The 22,562-nt window shown below is 29.9% G+C and overlaps 1 protein-coding gene across 1 annotated transcript in view; it reads right to left on the reverse strand.

Annotated features, from left to right (window-relative positions):
- Nucleotides 1-2,225: 2,225 nt before the first annotated feature.
- LOC142321800 (endoplasmic reticulum metallopeptidase 1-like) overlaps nt 2,226-22,562 on the reverse strand; it is a 75,433-nt gene continuing 55,096 nt past the window's right edge. The window contains exons 11-13 of the mRNA XM_075360199.1: nt 20,615-20,730; nt 15,528-15,703; nt 2,226-13,317 (exon numbers count right to left, since the gene is read on the reverse strand). Of these exons, the coding sequence (XP_075216314.1) occupies nt 13,153-13,317; nt 15,528-15,703; nt 20,615-20,730 (457 nt within the window). The 3' untranslated portion in view covers nt 2,226-13,152. The remainder of the gene's footprint in view (nt 13,318-15,527; nt 15,704-20,614; nt 20,731-22,562) is intronic.

Genomic DNA, 22,562 nt, shown 5'->3' on the forward strand with positions numbered 1-22,562 from the left:
CTTTCCAACAAAAGTAACATTCTATCAGAAAAGTGCTAATAACTCAAATTTTACTAATTTGTTTTTAATCAATACTCTGTCAATAAACTTAAAAGAAGATTTTTACAATATAAATTTACTAATATAAAGCAATCCAACAATTTTTTTTTCTTTGAATCGGAATGAACCTTATTGAATTACACTTAAATATACTATATTATTAAATGTTTTGGATCAAATTTTCTGTAAATTTCTAAAGTTTAGCTCCCTCCTTCTTCCCCAAAATGTCTCAATTATCTACTGCATCAATGATCAGGAAAAAAGTAAAAAATGCAAAAATTTAATTTACATCTATGAATATCTCCATTTAAATAAGGAAGGAAGTATAACTAAAAAAATTATGACAATTTTTTTTGCCTACAGTCTATAAAATTTAAAAAAAATAATTTTTCAAAGCAGGCACTGTTCAGACTATTAGATCAAATAAACATCCTTCAGCTTAAGATAAACAATTAAAAAAAGCAAAATCAAGAATTTCATTAAAAAAAAAAACAGTATCAAAATTTTTAAATATTGTTAGGACAGCTTGACAACTTATTGGACAGTCTGGCTTCAAATTTTGGCTTCTTTATCATTTGCATAATCGGTTGGGATGTCACAAGCAAAATATACATATGACTCAAATAAAAAATTGAAAAGTATAACCATTATACTATAGGAAATGAGTGACTCAATTAGTTTATTTCTTGGTATTGTGTGTAAATTCATTAAAGAAAGTGGAATGATTCAAATGATTTTTCATGTAGTTAATTTTATATTGTTCAGTAATACAAATAGTATAAAAAAATAAGATGAAAAATATTCAAATTATCAATAGTGGAAATATTAATTAGAGCTAGCAAAAGTGTTAATAAATCAAAGTTTGGTGCCCCAGCAAAAACTGATTGTTTAGAAATTCAACTGCATAAAAAGCCAAATTTTGATGGCACTAAAGAAGGAAGGAAATGTATAAACAAATTCTGTTAATAAAATTCACACTTTTATTGTGTTATATAGATCTGTGCATAATAAAAAATAAAAATCGTTTAATTAAATTTTACTGAGGTTGTAAAAACAGTCTAACTGGAAAATCTTTTGTAAATATATTTTTGTAACTCTATTCTTAAGTACTCACTTACTACCATAACTATAAATTATAAGTTTTAATTAGATCTCCATCTACTGAGGAATATAACCTTTTCTATAAATCTTCAACTGATTGACAAACCTACATTTTATTTTAACAATAAAAATTTATAAAATTTGTCTGCTTTGTTAACAACTTATTTATCAGAATTAAATTTTACATGTAAGTTTTAATTGTTTAAATAAATAAAATAAATTTCAATTAAAAATGTGTTTATTAGGAGGAAATTTAATATACTTATGAAAAATATTCAGCTGTATTACTTAAAACAGTAAATGACGAAGGTACAGTACACACATGTACAATAACACATATAACAGACCCAGAATTTAAATATTTATCAAAAAAGATCATCCTGTATTTTTTTTAAATTCTACACAATTATTTTTTTCATAAAAACCTTTATCATCACATACTTAAATTTAGGTCTTAATATCGTTTGAGTTGTACGTATCTTAGTGTTTTAAAACTATCACATAAATTAACATTGCATTATGTTACTGCTTGTTTTATGAAACATATTTGGTAACTAAAAATCCAAATTAACCACATTTAAATTTTTAAAAAAATTATACTGTAATAAGGCATTAACATGACATTCTATTTTATCTGGCATGAGTGGACAATTGCCTACTTCAATTCCTCCTAGATAAAAGAAGAAAAATTCACTAGAGAAAAGGTTACTCTGCTTCAAAAATTACTAGATAAAAGAAAAGCTGCATCCACAGCAGAAATTCTGTCAGAAGAACTGAGTAGAATGTCATAAGCAGTTCCAAGCGGTAAAGATGTTACAAAGATAACATTAATGATAAATGTAATTTGATAAAAATAACTAAGGATTTCGGGAAAATGAAGTGAGGAGATTCAAAAAGGTCATAAAGCAGAACATGAAAATAATTATAATAAGGTTAATGATAAGGAAGTCAAATGTAAGAGAACAATCGATTCATAACACAGTACTTCAGAGGCTTCAGAGAGTCTGCTTGTCTAGCTGGAAGGTCAAAAAAACAATGCACAATAAAAAAAATAAAATAAAATAAAAATGAATGATTGAATGATATATAAAGGTCCATTTAATTGTTATACTAAATTTCTATTCAATATAATAAATATTTATAATAATAAAAAATTAATAATTACGAGTTTACAATTATACAAATACAGCAGAATATAATGTAGTAAATTTAAAACAAAAATAAAGCAGCACAGTATGACTGTGATCATCCTACAGTAATTTTTAATTCTTATTATAAAATCATTTAAAATATAATGTAAAAGCATATTGATTGAAGAGGTCTGGAAAAATTTGGGGGTTAATAAAATGCCATCATTCAAGGTTAAGTTTATAAATATAAAAAAGAGCCTTCCAAGGATTGGCCAATGGAAAATATATTTGTAAAGAAAATATAGCTAAATTAAGGATCACTTATAGGATAATGTTATTGCTAAGAATTTATTGATTTTTGTTACTTCATATAAAAACATTTTTACTAAACTCTCCTCACACACAATAAAGGAGGCCCTAAAATCCAAAATTTTTTATTTGAAATTTGGAAATTTTGATGTATAACTTTTATTTTGGTAATTATTTAAAATCAATGAAAAGCCATCAATGCTTGTTTGGTTTTTACTCAAAATTCCAATAATCACTCAAATTTTATACAGCAACTCAGAAGCTAAATTTCTGATAAAAATCTACCAAAAAAATTAGCCTTAGCAAATTTTTTGTTCAATTCAATCAGAAATTCAGAAGCTATGTAGATATATGAACATATACAAGCAATTGATAAAAAATGTAGAAAAAAATATCTTAATTACAAATAATTATAATAGCTGTAATAATGAATAATAAAATATAAAAAACTAAGTAATAATAAAATCTAAAATATACCAGTAATTAAAATAAAAATAATATGAGTAAGCATTTGGACAGTGATTCTAGAGACCTTCAGGTAATCAAATGAGTAAGCATTTGGACAGTGATTCTAGAAACTGTGTTAATCTTGATTCATTTACCCAAAAATAATGAAAAAGTATGATGAAAACATAATATAACAATACCTTAGTAAGTTGTATCAGAACATAATTAAAATTCAAAATTTCTATCTATTAATAAATAAAAAAAAATTTCTTCCCGATAAACAATCCTTATTTTTAATAACACCCATAAATAAACACAAATTATAACAAAACCATATCACAAAAATAAACAACTAAGAAATTTTGAATTTTTTTTTGAGTTTATGAATTTTTGTAAAGTATAAGATGAAATTACTGCTGTTATTATTTACAATTTTTTTTTTACGAAATGATATTACTAAAAGACCATCCAGAGATGTTTAATTTACAAAAATATAAGTTTTAAAAAATATATTTTTCCATATTAAGAAATACACAATCATTAGAATACATTACACAACTACTGAAATTACATTTAAAAATAACCACATTCATAGACTTAAAATTACTTAATTATTATAAATTAATTACACTTGCATAAATACTATTTCATTAATGTTCATTTAATACTTCATTAATACAATTTAATTGTGAATAAGATTTATTAATACAAATACTAATCAAGTAAATATCAAATTATTGATTTTTGTTAAACGTTTTTCTCTCATTAAGTCATATTTGAAACTTGAAATATCACGATAATAAACCATGAAACATATATGAAATAATAGCAACAACTACCATGCAACAAGATATCAACACTTTTCAATAAAGAGAAAAATATATTAATCATAAAAATGAAAAATAACACAGAATATTACGTATGGAAGACTGAAAGATAACTACATAAATTTAACAACAAACATAAATCTTACTTCAATGGATACTTAAATGTACAACCTATGGGACACTTTCATAATTTACAAGTATAAGTTTGATGAAAATGTAATACACATGTACTTATATGTAAAAACAAAACAGTGTATGTACATACTTATGTATATATATCTTTATAAAGTATTATAAAACTAAAAAAACAATAAGAAATAATTAATCACAAACAATGAAAACTGACAACCATATTTTGATAATTCCCTAAATAATAATTCTAGTACAGAAAAATATCCACAATGTATAAACAAATATCAATGATAACCCTTTACATACTGATGTTTCCTTAATATGTTATATATCTTGTACAGTAGCATGTTGGAAACTGAAGTGTATGAAAAAAAAACAAATTGAAATATCAGATTTATTAAGCTAAAAAACTCACTAAAAACAGACTGTCAACATTAAGCAACCACTGGGTATGGTTAGCATTCAGATGGAAACTAAATGCAGTAACCATGAGATGATTAAAATTATAGTAGCCAATGTTAATCAAGATTAATTAAAAAATTAATAACAAGTAAAAAAATATTCATTATGATTTTTTATAATCAAGATACTCCATAATTTTGTGTTAAATATATCTGGCCTATCACAAAAAATGAAAAGATTACATAATAAGAGGCACCTGTAAAGTATCCATTTAAATGTGAAAAAGTATTCACTATGCAGTAGAAAAACGTTTTATTTAAAGATTATTATTTATTTTGTGTAGTTATCTTTTATATAGATCAGAGAAAAGATTTTATTCGATTAATTAACATTATTTTGAAATCCAGTAAAAGTACAGACAAGAATATAAAACGACCCAGCTATCTGTCACTGTACAAATAAGTATAGCGATATCCCAATAAAAACAAACTATTGATTCCTTTCCAGCAAAGAAGAATCCATTACAATCTGAAGATTATATAACTAATTATTAAAGGACATATAAGGCTAAGATCCATTTTATAAAAAATGAGAGCATATAGGAATAAAATAAACTTGTGAGAAAAATCAATTAGTAAAAAAATTAAATAATGAAAAAAGTAAATAAAAGGTTAAAAAAATTATAAAATTAAATGACGAAAAAAATAAATAAAAGTTTAAAAAAATTATTCATACATCCTCTTAAAGAAATAATAAAAAAATTAAAATAATGCTATTTTGTTCAACAAAGAAAGAAGCACAAACATATGAATAAAACAAGATCACAGTACAATCATTACAGATGCAATGAAATATACAAAAATATAAACAAACCAATACTAGAAATAAAAAAAAAAAAAAAACGTTTTTCTCACAGAATAAAATCACTACATTAAACAGTTGAGATAACATTTCATTAAATATTCTGTTAACAAGAACTTTTACGTGCTAACACAGAAAAACATCACATATAACAAAACTTAACAATATTAACATTAAACAAAGAACTTAAACCATGTTTATGTATGAATTATCAGAAATATTTTCTTAAATAAAGAGCTATAAAACTAATGAAAACTTACATCAACTGAGGATTAGAAATAGTAATAATGTTACATAACTATGTATTTTATATATACTAGAAATGCATTTTAGAATCTCTCAATTAAAATTTGATACTATAAAATTATATATTTACAGACCAGTTATTATTGTAAAAAAATCTCACATCACTCATAAGTTTAATTCTATTTCTTTTAATTACTGATCACTAATAACAAACAAGACTAACCATCAAAACAGTATTTTTATAACTTACTTAGAGATCTATTCAAAATACACATTATACTTGATATACAACAGTCAATAAAGAAGGAACCCTCTAAAGCACTACTATGTTAAATAAGATAAATAATGAAAACTTCCTTCATATCATTTTGTTTTGGTGGTTGATGGCAATATCATTAATTTCACTTTAAATAGAGGTTTAATAATATTTAAAAAATATAAATTTATTTTTATTTCCTATAGAATCCGTAACATTAACTGAAAAAATATTTTTAATGCTTTCACAAAATGTTAACATTTCCTATCATTATTCAACTAAGTGTCAGTAACTGATTATTATTTATATCGCAATAAAAAAAGAATGAAATTACTAGTACTTCGTTTTCAAAATTATATCTGATAATTTTAATCCTTGACAGAATATAATCCACATCAAACTATAGTAAAAAAAGAAATTAACTACATCTTAATGTAGTACACAGCAAATGTTATACTATACACAGTATAATTTATTTATATATAAGGTTAAAAATTACATTACTGTCCACTAATTTCACTTAAAATGTAAGAAGATCTGAAAGAAATAGATAATAGTGCAAATGAAATATTATATAAAAAACAAAACAAATCATAACAATACAACTTACAGTGATAGAATTTATTAGCAAATAATAATAACAGAAAAATCACTCCCCTAATAACCAAAATATTTCATTGGTGCCAATTTAAACTGCTAATCCATTACATAATTACAAAAAATTAGTGTGCTCTGTAGTTGCAGAAATGGCAATGCATTAATATTGTCACATAAACAATCTGCTATGTATAAACAATTACTTTAAACAAATTAATTTTATTATACCACTGCCTAATGAATACAGTAATCATTATAAAAAACTATAATTACAACAAAAAAGTTAATTACAGTAGTGTAAATTACCTTCTTTTTACAAATATAGTATGAAAATTATATTTTCAGTGTTCTTTGCTCCATCTTTAGTCCTTTAGCTGTAAAACCTTTTTGTAACATAAATTACAAAATTTTATTAGACTGAAAATAAGGTAACTAAACTGCAAGACCAAAAAAGGAGAAAAGTGGATAAAAATCACAGTCCTGACTGACAGAGGAACCAAGGAACTGACTAAATTTCCACTGGAAAATCTTGATTATTTCATGAATACATTTTAGTGAAAAGATAGATAATTACAAACTAATTTTCATATTAAAAAAAAATGTTAAACCTTATTTTTATTTTAAGATGAAAATATTTAATAAAGGTTAATAAAAATTGTGATCAGTAAGTTAAATATATATTTATTTACCTTAACCTCAATGTATTTAAAATCAAAAAAATTGTTAAACAAGGTACACAGGTTACAGTATACAAATTTGTTCCACAAATAGGTACTAACAGTCTAGGTCTGCATATTTGAAGTTCAAGCTGAAGGGTCTGAAGAGTAAATGTGGCTGTTTATGCTCCCTAGTTATTCTCTATTTTTTCGTGAATTCTGTGTGTTTTATGGTCTTTTTTTTAATGTGGATGTTTACCTTTGTGCTCACACTACGAGAATTGTGTGCATGTTATATGAATATTTTTAATTTTTGTTAAGTACTAAATTGTTGGTCATTAAGACCTATTATAGCTTTTTTCTTAGATAAGCAAGAATATTTCTGCTTACCATCAAAAACTTTCATAAAATTTGAGTAGTATAAGACAAGCGATTCTGTGCTAGTGATCTTTACACTAAGTAGTGTGGAACTGTGTCCTGGAACATTTTCTTTGAACAGTTCCTCTGGTATTTTTTTTGGTTTTATGTTTTTTGGCTTTCTAACGAAAGCAGAAGTTAATGAAAGAGGTTGAGAGTGTAATAGCAAAGTATTTGTAATAAAAAATCATCTATTATGAATGATCCGTTTAAAACAAGTAGAAAGGTCACTAGAACACCTGTCACATCACCAACAGGTAGTCTGACCAATTTGGCAGTTGCTGAGATGCACCATGCAGAAGTATCTTCAACAGAAGCAGAAGAAGGAACCAGGCCAGTTGAGTGATGAATGAAACAAAGGCGTGAAGAAAATGAATTGTGTAGTATAGTGAGTTGGTGACATTGGTCACCAAGGTAGAAAATGTCACTAGTAGCCTAAGCAGATATGTCAATAAGAACACCAAAAGAGAGATCAAGCAGGTGGAAGCCAAACTAACCATGTTTGTTAAGAAATTGGTCATATACAAGGATACATCGGTTGCAGTCGCAAAGAGACCTTTGTCTAAAGCAGCTTGTCAGAGAGATAGGAGAGTTGGGGATGACTTCATTCTCCAACAGATTGCAGATGAGGAGGTGACTAAAAGACTTTTAAGTACAATCAGAATGGAAAGTCGTGCTTTGAGAAAAAGAGAGCAGTTGTAGCCAGCCATATTATATGACATGGCGTGGAGGGTGGAGTTTATGGCAAAGCTGTATAGGTATGGTGTAGGTATTGGGAAAAAATTGAGAGGGAGCCAAATGCTGGCTGACCATTATTCTACCAAGTTGTTGATGGGGGAAGGATTGGATGAAAAGGAAAGAAAAATTTAAATCGTAGTGATCAATCCTTTTCAGGAAGAAGAGAAGGCCATCAATGGCATGAGAAAGCGTGTGAGAAGAATATTCGAGCTGTCAGGAGGCAAGTCATTTTTGAGGCAGCTGCATATAAATTTGGCATTTACATAAAGCAACTCCTTGAATATGCAGGAAGAAGGAGGAATGAGATTGTTGAATTGTTTCTGGAGGAGTAAGGACAAGTGAAGAGAGGACAGCTGCAATACGGTCTTCCAAATCAGTGATAGTCAAGATGAAAGGAAATCCTATGCAGATCTGATGAAGGCAATTAAATCTGGGATCAGTAAAGATAAAGTGAGTGATGTCTTTTCGATGATGAAGGGAAAGGGTGAGGAGCTGAGAATAAGAATAAAAGACTAGAGGTTCTGCTAATGTGCTGAAGACAACACTAAGTTCCAAGGTGCAGGGTGTGGCAGTAGCTGACTACAGAAAGGAGGCAGACCAGTGTATCTGCATATTAAAGACCTTGACCAGGATCTGACTATGGAAGATATTATGACAGATGTTGTGTGTGTGACTGGACACAGAGGCTGGGGATATCAAGGTGATGTCCCTCACAGCAACTTACAGAAATACAAGAAATACTATAGTTTTTGTCTCTGTGAGAACGGCTAAGAGGCTCACAGGAATAATTCACATGAAGATAGGCTGGATCCAGGGGTAAGGTACAAATGAGATCAGAGAAGATACTTTCATTGCTGGGGAACTGGACATAAGGCCATTAACTACACCAGCCCTGACAGATCCATGATGTGTTTTAATTGTGGACAACTGGGATACAAAAAGGAGAAATGTCAGGTGGCAGCTAAGTGTATGTTCTGTGGGATGAAGGATCATAGGGCAGGCAGTATAGCTTGCTCATAGTGCTGTAATGAAGGTCCTTTAAATAAATACTAATAGGAGCAGGGGCGCTCATGGCACCATAGTAGCCTAGCAGTACGGCTAGACTTTCTTCTGATTAGCAAATCAAAGTGGGATTTGGTTACTGCTGCAGGTGACAATCACAACAAGGGATGTGGATGGTGCAATTGTTAATGTGTCCAAGTACTGATAGTGGCTGTGGTGGAGGTTTTCTTTACATAGAAGTTGGATGTGTTACAACTGTGTTACAACAGTGTCTAAATCTCGCTTGACTTCTCCATTGAGATGTTCTCCAAGATTATGGATGACTTGGTGACAGAGATTATCGGTAGAGGAAACAAGGTGGTGGTTGCAGGTGACATCAATGTCAAGCACTCTAGCTGGGTGGTGGTATCACTGGAGAGGTGGTATCATATTAGGGGATGTGATGAGTCACCTGTGCTTTCATCTGATGAATGAAGAGCATTTGTCACCTTTTTTAGAGGGAACTATGGCTTATGGACAGATGTCACCTTTGTCAGCTAGTCCATGCTGGATACGGTGAAAGGTCTGAGGGTACTCAAAGAGGAGGCACTAAATGACCACTGGGCAATTATATTTGAGACTGGTGTTTTTGAACTTACGAAGTTCTTCAGTCCTTTGCCTTTTGCCTTGAATTAATTAGTGCTGTTGGTGAAATTTGTGGCAGTAAGTGAATTCAGATGTTTCCTAAATACCTGACAGAAAAGACAAGAGAGGTCTGTGAGGAAGTATTAGCAAGGAGGTGAGCTCACCCTTGTAAGAGAATACACTGTGGAGCCAGGAAACAATCCAATGCAGAGCAGCTTGCCTAAGAGTTAAGAGGTGCCTTCAAAGTATAAGCTATCAGGGGGATGAAGAAACTAAGCAGAGGTTTAGGACCAGCTTAAGGCTACCAGAAAAGAGTACAGGAGGCAATCTGGGAGGCCAAGAAACAAAGGTGGAAGGAGCTATGTGAAATGCTGAACAAAGATGTTTGGGACAATTGCATTCAGGATTGCACCAAGAAGTTTGGCTGCAAGCTTCCAGACTTTCTGTTGGGTAACTCTCATTTTCTCAACAGCTGTTTCTGGATGGAGGAAGTTGCCATAGGGTGAGATAGTGGAGGAGTCTCCTTTCATTCTGGAGGAGTTGCTAAGAGTGTGAACCAGGATGAAAGGTGGGAATAACCCTGGTCCTGATGAACTACCTGCTGAAGAGGTTATGGTAGTTATCAAGGTTGAGCCCTGGGGAATGTTAGACATGTTTAACTTCATGATAGAGTATGAGCATATCCCCAGAATCTGGAAATGATCAAAAAAGCAGGGCATCCGGATGAACTGGTGTCGTACAGACCCCCCTCTACTTACTCAACAGTTTCAGTAAACTCTTTGAGAGACTAATAGCAACTCGATTAAGCAAGGAGTTGGCTAACCAAGGAGGTTTCAGTGAAAACCAGTATGGCTTCAGGGTTGGGTGATCTATAGTAGAAGCAGTGATGGAAATTATTCAGAGAGTAGGTGAAGCTGTTGGTGGTTCAAAGCTGGCAGGATTCTCATGGTGGTATTCTTGAACATTAAGAATGTGTTCAATAACCTCCCATGGGAGGTCATCTTCCGCAAACTAGCCAGCTTGGGTATCAGCCTGTATCTCTATAGGACAATCAAGGAATACCTTAGTGATACATGGGCTGCTGGGTCTTCAGCCAATGGTGACATAGAAATCCCCATAAGCTGTAGTGTGCTGTAAGTCTCAATCATAAAACCTATGTTGTAAAACATGATCTATAACAATCTGCTTAGGCTTAGTATGTCAGAAGGGGTGCAGCCTACACTGCTTTTGCCGACAACCTTGTCCTGATTATAGTCAGGAGTGAGTAGGAGGTCATAGCAAAAGGAAACTCCTCTATAGAGCTGGTGAGTGGATGGTTTGGACACAATGGACTGCATCTGGTGGCAGAAGAGTCAGAGAAGACCCAGGTGATTGTCCTAGTGGGGAGACACTTAGATGTCCCCCACATCTGAAGACGTTAAGTACCTCGACATCTTCAGCAGCTTTCAGTGCCATCTGCCATATTGTTAAAGTTACAGAAAGAACAGGGAGGTTGGTTGCAGCCTTTAGTCAGCAATGGCAAATGTAGGTGGGCCACATGCGTCAAAGAGATAGGTGTTAGCAAGTCTGGCATGGACCACATTACTTTATGGAGTGCCAGTATGGGAGAGTGCCTTAAAAACCAAAAAGGCATTAATAATAATGGATAGGATGCAACACCAGATTACCTTGAAGGTTGCTAGCTGCTACAGTATGATTTCTGCTGAAGCGGCATTTGTGGTGGCAGGCATCCCTCCAATTGAGCTTATGGCATTGAGCAAGCATTGGAGGAGAGCCCAATCAGGGAACGCCTGAGGTTATACGCCTGAGGGAAAAAGCAAAAACAAGGTGTTGCTTTTTACAGGTAGGTGAACTTATTGGTTAGTACATAACATAAGCCCCTGTGTCAGAAGGAAATGGGGAAGTGAATTTTGGAGACTCAGACTTTTTTTTTAATGCGTCATGAAACTCAAATCTATTTAGCAAAGGTAGCACTCATTAGATGCTTACATTTACTGTGAACAGTGCGATACAGCAAATATGATTTTTAATTGTGTCCACTGGACATCATTCAGAGACGGCTGCCTAGAGGTGACAGAATATCTGCTATAAAACTGTCACTAAAATGCTGCAAACGGAGGGGGAAATTGATCGACGCTGAAGAAAATGGTAACAATGATCTTAAGAAAAAACTGAAGAAGAAGTACAGGGATAGGACCATTTGTAAGGCTAGCCTCTGCGTGCAGAGAGCTTATAATAATGCCTGCAGGATTCCTAGGGGATGTCCTATGACATTACAATTGGTCAGAAAGCCTAAAATATAATCATGATGCTAAGTTATTTCAATTTTGGTAGATCCAGCATCAAGTTGTGGGAATAGGAGGAGGAGGAGGGATTTTAGTCAGCAAGAGCTCAACACTGCCTTCTATGTGGGTAGATGGTGTCTGCTTGAGATTTCTCCTCCTCTGATATAAAACAAGAAAGAGATGTCATATTTGTAAATCCATAAACCTGAAGAGGCAGTAGGCAGAATAAAGATACTACTTTAAACATTTTGGAGAGATGGTGACTTCCAGTTGGCTTGCCTGACCTCTCTGCTTCTGATCCAGGAATTGTAATAGACCCATTGGCTGGAGGAGCCTAAACTAAATCTGAACTTCAACCTCATAATGTTATTTGCAGACAAATCAGTCTCATTTGTTAGACATAAGCTTAATCCTATATCATGCATACAATTTATAAACAATAAAATTAATAAAAGGATATCAGTTTTTTCTGAGAGTAAGTTAAAAATGTTTTTTAATTTATCAATTTTTTTACAACTTTTAGACACTTTGTACAGTAAATTCAGTTACAGACAGGTAGTTGATCTTATACAAATTTAAACAAAACGTTAACTCAAAAAATATAATTAAAGTATACACATTTCAGTACTTTTAAATTGGGCCAAAACAAAAAATTAGCATGTTTGAGATGAGATATAAAATAGAATAATAGGTACCAGTCTAGGAATGTTAAATGCCATTTCTAGGATAAAGTTTTTTTTTTAATTATACTATGTTATAACATAATTCTGTATGCAGATTTGCAGTTCTGGTTCTTTATGGTTGCTGTACTGGTCTTTGCCCAGTGGCTTCTAGCCAAATAGTCTTACAAAGTCACAATCATTATCATGATTACTGGTAGCAATTTTTATAAAATTTAGTAAGTAATCTGAGCACATGACACACAAAAAAATGTAAAACATGCATAAACATGGTTAATTATAAAAAAATAATCTTATTATACTCATTTTCGTATTATCAACAACTCTGAATAAAAGTGGTAATCGTTAGTAATGATATTAAGTTCAGGTTGTAATAACACAATGATGATGACTTAGAAGTAGGTCAGAAGATATATGATTTGTAAGTTGCAGTCCATCCTGAGGTAACAGTCCAAGGAGGATATTGTGAGAGGAATCGACGCAGCCTCACTGATGTTTGGAGTGCACCATGAAGGAAATGGCCACTTAAACCAACATCAACAAGACTTCCTGCTTGCTCTGATGGCACCTAATATAAAAATACATAATATAAAATCAGATAAGAACATTAACTACTAGCTAAGTAAAATGTTACATAATAAGTAAACGTACACATAAAATTAAACAATTTAAGCACAATATGATTAAAAGAAATACTACATAAATAAAGTGTTTGAACAAAGAGAATACACCTGCATTAACACGTTGACTGTATCAGTCTTTTTGCTTAGATTTGCAGATTTCGCCGTACTATTATAATGTCACTATTTATACTGTGGTACAAGACTCATGGGCTTTATACACAATATTAGATTTCAGCGCAATCTGTCTGATAATACTGATACTTTTTTCTTATATTACTCCAAGGTATCTACAGTACTGGGGTAGAGCAATACTCACATATAAATGCGTAAATGCCCTGGAAATATGACAATTATTTCTTTTCATATATCTGAAGACTTATATTACACCCACATATTGGCATTATTTACTTTAAAACAGTACATACTTTACCAGCTGCAATGATGGAATAACATAAATAAAAACTAATATTGTTATACAAGATTTTTATTGATATTTTATTTTTAAATAGACAATTGAGATTGATAGTTTTTACTTATGATATATCCATAAAAAAAATAATAAATTTTACAGAAATGATAAAAAGAACCTTCAGGACTTATTTTGTTAATGAAGGAAGCATTAAACAATATTATTACAAATGTAATTTTTCTTTCATTAATTTTATTAAGTGAATGCAGTAAAGAAAATCATTAACAAACTTGGTCATTAACCAACTTGGTAAATCATTAACCAATGACTAGTTCAATGGCATTACCAACAGATATTCATTGAAATATGTAAATAGTCACTGATCCTACAATTTTACTGATTGGTACAGATTATAAAAATATGTAATAATTAATATTTGTATAATACTATTATTTAATAATTTATAACGTACATAATATATTTTTATTTTGGTATGATGAAGTTTCATGAGAATTTGTGTTAAATTATTTATGAACAGACTGTATGATTAGGTCATTTTTATCTTTTGCAACACTACCAGCTCTAATTTATTATGTAAACATATTATAAAATTAAGTAATGTTGCAGTGATCCCAGAATCTAGTACTATACTCTGAGATTTGGAATAAACGCAACATGATATAAGATGCTAGGGACTTGTACATGTTTTACACTTTCTCATGATAACTAAATAACCAGTGAAATTTTGCACTAATTATTTAGTTAAGATTATATATTATATAAGAGATTAATTTTACATTATATAATTAACAGTATATTTTTAATTTACATCCAGAAAAACACATGTCACTCCACCGAACAGTTCAGGTCAGGTGTTTATGGGAGAGCTCACCAAGGAAGTAGTTTTTTCAGGGTCTTGTGCCACAATCAATGTGTTAAATACTCGTAAAAAATATTTTTTTAGCAGTTTAAAAATACTTTTATCATAAAACCATGTGAGTCACATAATGATAAAAAATAATGTGCATCTAAAAAGAAATGAGACATTTTATCAATTATAGTATAGACTAGCAAATCCATGCTCAGCTGCTAATTTTAGCCATAAAAATGTTTAAAATGCAGTAATGACAACAAAGTTTTCATCATTAAAGACAGTAAATCTAAAGAAAGCTCACAAAAAAAAAAAAATACCAGCATTGTATATAAAAAATTTTTTATACATAAAAAACTATCAGCATTATACCTTAACAAACTACTTAATAAAAATATCATTTAAAGACTTCAGAAAGATAACATAAATATTTTTCAAGTAAGATCCAAAAATCACATTCATACTGGCAAATGAAATTTGTAATAGACAAAAACACATCAAACACTGAACAAACATGGCACAGATTATTTACACAGGAAACAAATTCTTAACAGCCGAAATAAAAATGACATCTAACTGTAGAAGTATCTTCATTAAAACAATTTTAAATTTGTATTGATAATGACATTGAACAGTTAAATTATAAAAGAAAAATTATGAAATTATTGAAAAAAGTTACTTAAAAAATGTTTAATTTCTCCAAAATTTGTTCAAATGGCTTAATAAATAAATACTTATAGTAATAATATTTATCAGATAATATTCTGATTATTTACAGTAATAATAATAAGATTGCAAGAGTTTCTCTGATATTTTTTCATCACTCTAAAAAGAAAATTTCAGTTACTTATTTTAACAAAAGTAATTTTACAAACCTGAAAATCAATCCAGAAAACCCATGGTTCAGGTTCAGAGGCACATGAATAATAAACAAAATATGTATCTCTATGGTTCCACTTTGGCCCTGCAAGAGGTTTAGATTGTACAAGACTCCAATTAACTAATTTAACACCCTCAGCAGGTGAGACTACAAGTGTCATGTGATCAGGCCCTGAAAATGCACATAGAATATCAAGATATATTATATAACATAATTAATTAATTTCCAGCTACAGAAAACACCACAGTAGTAATCTTATTAGTCAAGAAGATTAAGGCAAGTGAATAATATTTTTCATTATTACCATGTAAGTTCAAGTTGTAGCTTTTGAGGAAATGTTCTTTTGTAAATCCACACACAGTCAGCACTGACAGCATTAAAAATAAAGATAGAATCAACATAATAATATTAATAAATATTATTACTAAATTTACAGTAACATGATCCTAAACACCAAAGTGCTAAAAAAGAGTATAATGAACAATACCCCTTTATTTCAAATCACCTTAACAAAAAGATTTAAATCTATAGCCATCACATGGGTAATGGCCATAGTCAAATAATACACAGTAAAAACAAAGCAGAATTTTTTTTATTGAGATACAAATCCCTACTCATCCATTCAAGTAAGTGTCCATGCATACTTATTTGTATGGGCAAACAACTATTATTATTAATGTAATCTCAATTTTAAACCACGGAGTCAGTGGAGAGGCGAACTCAATTTATCAATAATGCTCTTTTCTGTCATAATAGATTCAGAATGGATTTATCACAACTCACACCAGTTGAGTTCCAGTTAATAACTTGAAATGGAAAGTAAAGTAATTGAAAATCTGGAAATTTTGAACACTTATGGATGAATTCTACGGTATGATTTATTTAAAATACAAAGCAGCATAAAAATGGATAAAAATTTGCACACAATTTAAGTACACAAGAATGGAGAGTACACAGTATATTAAAACAATAATGTTAGAGTGGTAGGAAGAAAACAATATAAAGCAGTATTAAAGTCGGTACGGCGGTAGTGTACGTAAAATTAGCTTAGGGGGATTCTGACCAACAACAGCCATAATTGAAAGATACATGGTTGAAGAAAGCATATAAAAGAAAGCATGGTTGAAGAAAGATACATGGTTGGAAAGGAGTACTAAATGAACTGACAATGTGGTAATTACATATCTGAACATAACATTCAACATACAATTAGGAACAAGAATAGAACAGGTTAAGCAAAGATTCTCTGATTTCTGAAGGTAGATTAAAAATGTGGTCAGAAAATAACAATTTAGCTGATTAATGATATTCTATGAAAAATATATTTTGGCCTTTTATCTTTCTTAAAAGGTTGCTATTAGATAAAATTGTTTGGATTTTTAGGTTGTACTACAAGAATACCCAAAGTATTAAATAAAAACTTAATGTAAAGTTTCACCTTTAATGTTGTAATAACATTTGATAGCCACTCATACACAATATGTCCAGAAGTAAAATTTCAAACTGATTTCACTCAACAAACTGTATTAATTTGCAGGAACAAAAGGTTTTCAGGAACTCCAAACAGAAAAGAAATGAAAAAGAAGAGTAAAACTTCAGTATTTAGTAAGGCAAGAACAGGTATTTCTGCTAGTATCTAAACAATATATGATAACCTGAAAAATTGCCATTTTAATTTTGATAATACACAATTAACTATAATTATGTAGCAGAAGAATAAAAGCACGAGCATACGGTAAGTGAGTTGACGTACTATAACCAACTATATATTGTTTCAAATATATATATCTATAAATGAGTGGTCTAATTCCTAAAGTCAACAACAAAATTTTTAACACATATTCAGAAATTCATCTTGATAAAGAATGGGGGGTTTATTACCCAGTTAAATAACAGACAGGAATGTCAAAATAATACAATTAAATAATTCTAGATATTAGTAAAAATTAATAAAATTCACTACACCCAAAGTCGTCATGCAGGATTACAACATTAACGCATGGTAAAAAAATGATTAAATATAATTCTTATCAAAAAAATTTTTGCCTGAAAAACTAAGATATTGTTTTGAAATTATGAATTACAATTGTGACTTTTTAGGTAAATATTAATTTTCCTTAATTTTTTTTTATTAGTAGTAGGTTGAAGAAGGAAAATGCAAACAATTAACAATTGAATTGTTGATTTACTTATAATTACAGAATGCTTATACTTATAACTACAAAATGCTTGAAACTCAACCTGATTTATGTAAAGGACTACTCACTATTAAAATTATTACAAGCTCAATCACCATAAGAATACCCACACATGAGGCAATAAAATTAGGTCTATAAAACAACTTCTTTTAAATTATAATTGTGGTTATAAACAAATCAAAACAGTTCAAATGTTGTCCATCATAAAATATATACAACTTAATAAAGTTAAGATTAATCTCTGGAAACTGAAATGTAAGACTAACATCATGTCAAAAAAAAAGCAGGCAATAAATATCTTACATCATTCATAAAGGCTAAGAAAAACTTAAAGACGAGGTCTGTAAATAAAGTAATGAGATTGGTTTTTTTGGCAGCCAAAATGGCAACACTGTAAAGTTATTAGTAAACATATGGTTATATGAACAGCTGATTTATACCAGGTATTAATATTTTTAGTCTATTGTTGCCATGTGAAACATAAACAAACTTTTCGTGAAACGAGTTTTTGTTGTATATTACAGAAATGAGTTATACTAATGAGCAATGTAGTGCAATCAAGTCTTGTGTTAAACTCTGTGAGAATGCTACTCTGAAACTTTTTCAAAATTGAAAAGGTTATATGAATATAAATATAAAAATTAAAAATTAAAAAAATTAAATATAATATAAAAATATAAATTTTATTGTAAATAAAAAGTTTTTTCTCAATCAGTCTCATTAATTTATTTACAGACCTCGTACTATTTCCTTTTAACACTACATGACTTGTTCATATATAAAGTTATTGTTTTATTTAATGTTATATTACTTTGAGATTGTGTTAAAAAGCAACATTTATTTTGAAAAATCTTCAGTGATTTCTTAGTTAAAAAAACTTTCTTGATAAATTCAGCAGCTTCCACTGGTTTGAATTTTATCTGACTTCAGTCACATCTGTAACATAAGTTCTTATTCCCATCATAGTATTAAATCATTCAGAGTTAAATTCTTCAAATCATGGCATATATAAAATGACTGTTTTTACTTCCTTGTACCCATACAAGGAAGTAAAAATACGCGTAGGACGTTGAAATTTTGGATTTAGGACTGTTGTAACATCTAGTTGTGCACCTTAACTTTTTGTTTCCAATTAACTGAACCAAAAGCCCAAAATCCAAAAAACTTGGTTTTTGGACTTTTTCTTAACTGCAGTAATAAGCCCTCATTGAGAGATTTTCAACAACATAATATAAGTTGTACTTATTATCATTGGTTTCAGAGTTATAGCCAAATAAAATTTTAATTAATGAAATATTTAGATCTTATAAGGGGAAGGCACATCAGTTCGAATTAGACTTCATTTCCTTTTTCTTTAACTTTTTTTTTTTTAATTATAATATATTGATTTATTAATAATTATTAACATCTGATTGTAAAAAAAAATTACAATAAATAATAATTCAGTAATAACAATAAAAAAAAAAAAAATATGAAAAAATATCAGAAGTTATTAATGAAATAAAATTTTATGTACTTTTTATTTAAAAAAAAAATAAAAATATGTATATGTAGTTTAATAGGCATACAAGGAAGTCATGTGGCGTCAACATCAGATTTTTTACAATCTGTAAGTTACAGACACAAATTTTGCAGAGAATATTCATGTTTAAATCTACTGTTAAATGAGCAACTATAAATGGGAAGTCAATTCAATAATTTCCTAATTTTTTCAACAATGATCTTTGTAGAGATCTTTTTCAAGATGTTTGTTATTTCTGATTGTGGAAGGTCATCTAGCTCAGGTTGATATTCAAGTAAACTTAACCCTCTTTGAAACACAAAAAATCACTTGTAGAGCTTCCTTTTCAAAGCTCTTAAAGCATCACTACTGTTTCAACAATCGCTTTCATTAAAAGGGAACAAAATTTTATCTTGGAACATGTTACGAACCAGAGTTAAACTGCTAGACAGACTGACGCAGAATATTCGGGGCTTGCTATATTTAACAATGGACTCCATAACTGTCTAGATTGTCTGTCAGATACAAATTCCAGTTTTTTTTACTATCCTCTCACATGTATCAATGGCTTCAATTACATTATACTGTTTATTTAAAGCCAGCCATTAACATCGTTAAGTATAATAGTAAAATAAGTAGAAATAATAATCAGCTGATATTGTTTTTGTAACTACATTTCTTCAATCTTCTCTGTCATCAGTAATGAGTTTTAATTCTTTAAAATGCTTGATAACATTTTATGTTAATTTGTTCCTTGTGCTAGGACCTGATTTTATTACATCCTTCTGTACTTTCATTTTCCAAAAATCACACCAAAATTTTGTCAAGGATTCAAATGTTACCATTATCTACTCCTACTAAGTGGAGAAAGTATGTATAATGCAGGGTTTGTCAGAGAAAGATAAATTAATTTGTTGCATGAGACTGCTTTCTTAATGAATGTGATATGTGTAAAGCACCTCAGGTATAAGAGGAATAAATCAAAGTTGCTTTTTCTGTAAGTACTGATGTTCATCAAACAAGTTCTTCTGGTTAACAGAGTGGTGTCTTGTAGGGCTTAATATCATCTACTGTTCTGTAGGTTTGATATGCTAATTTGCAATAGAACGTTCAGCTTAGTGAAGAAAGCAATTAATTACAGACCTCTTTACTTTGCCTTCTCTAGAAACTTGACATCAAATGATGCAATATTTATTTTGGAAATGGCTATGCCATTTTTGAAAATGACTATTTCACTTCAATCAATAATAATCAACCATTACAACCATTATGGTAATAGTATCTAACATAAGTATAATTATAATCATTAATACAAAACAATTAGTCAAATTAAAAAACTTACACATACATATTTTATTTTTTTTAAATTTAAGAATGTCTTACCAACAGCCTGGAATGTCAACCGAGTAATGCCCTGAGATCGAGTTTCTTTCTGTATCAATTTAAGTTCAGTAGGAATTGAAATTGTAGGTGATGGACCAGAAATCCAATGGGTTTGCCTAAAAAATAATTCTCCTTTTAATTTCATTTATTTATCACTAAAAAAAAAAATTAGTTAAGATAGTTTTGCCATGTGATCTTGTGAAATTCTGTCATCTTACTTGAGGTTGATGTAGAAAAATGATTAAGACTAAAAAAAAACAATATTAATTAGAAATGTTGATAAATGAAAGAAAAGTCTCAAACTAAAATACAAAAGTTAAAATACAACCTTTTTTCAAAAAATTATATAAACTATACAATTTTAAAAATAAATGCTGTAACTAATATACTTATCTAAATTGCCTCATTATCAATATTTCTTTAGATATTTCATTTTACATATACTGTGTAAAATATTCATTTTAATACTGTGAATGAATTCAATAGTTTCTAGTGGACAATTCTGTGAACATTTTGGACTATGTTTTCTATACTGATAAGGCGTAGTTCCATTTATCCGGATGCGTAAAAACACAAAACTCATGGTTATGGTCTGCAATTTTTCTATTGGAGTTATGTAAAAAGTAGTGTTTATCAAGGGAACCCTACAACCTCCAGAAACTTCAAACTTCTATTCATGATTTCACTAAGAACATTCCATATGAACAACCTGTGAAAATCTTCAAAAGTAAGAAGAAATGCCTGGGTGTTTATTGATACTATTTCTAACAACTACTGTAAGGTAAGTCAATGTTGTACATTGTTGTACTAGAGATGAAAGGTGAAAAGTTACCTTTTGAATGCATTGTATATACCTAAAAAATGCAATGTATTAAGAAAGTAAAAACCAGAATAATAATGACTAAAAACCAGTCAATAGAATGAAATAGTTATATAGTAGAATGACATTTGAAAGTGTCTCAGGATGTATTAATTTTGAAGAGAACTTCTGAAAAATGGTCACTACAGCAAAGTAGCAAAGGCTGGAGGCTTTTAAAATGTATAGAGGAGGGAGACTAAAGAAAATTAATTGATTAGATGGAATGAAAAATGATACAAGCAGAATGAACAAGAAAAGAAGCTTAATAATTAGAAAAATTCAGAATAGTAAATGCAGCTGACTGAGGTAAGAAGGGGTAATTACAACAGACAGATGGATCAATACAAGAGATGATAGATAGTTAACAGTTGCAGGAGGGGTGTGAGGTTTCTTATTGCCAAACTGGCTTAGCTCGCCATCAATTTGTTTAAGTAACAGTTACATGTAATCTAATAGAGAAACTGGAGCCATCAAAATTCAAAAAATTTAGCTGAAAATAAAAGAAAATGATGGAGCACTCTTGCACACCTTGGTGCAAGGACAGGACAGACAAAAATATGATGATGATTAAGTCTAGAAAATGACAAGTTCATAAAGTTGGCTCTGATGACAAAACTATGACTTGGTTAATAATTATTAAGGAAATCTCTGATTTGTCTGTGGAAGTGAGATGGTGCACTGTCTAGCAGGAACTGTTAGTATTAAGGTCACTACATGTAACTGCGAAAAGAGGAAATTTTCAAACATATCCAAATACATGATACTGCTGAGTTTCCTTTTAGCAAAAAGAATTGGTAAACACTTATAAATATGGGTAATAAAACTTTTTATATTAACTATAGAAATTGGTTTCAACAAAATCTGTCAACAGTATATAGCAAAGTTAACTGGGAAGTCTCTTATCAACATTGGGTACAGAAAGTTATGTTGAACTATTTTTTATTGATTTTGTTTCATGATACCAAAATCTCATAGTTAACAAGTCCATGTCCCAACTGGTCACTTCCAACTTCATGATGCTACCAACACTTAGGTAAAAAAAAAAACTGGCATTAAAGTAAAATCAAAGTTGACTTGATTTTCAAAATA

Source organism: Lycorma delicatula, chromosome 3 (assembly GCF_047948215.1).
Source record: "Lycorma delicatula isolate Av1 chromosome 3, ASM4794821v1, whole genome shotgun sequence".
In the NCBI taxonomy this organism is placed as follows: Eukaryota; Metazoa; Arthropoda; class Insecta; order Hemiptera; family Fulgoridae; genus Lycorma; species Lycorma delicatula.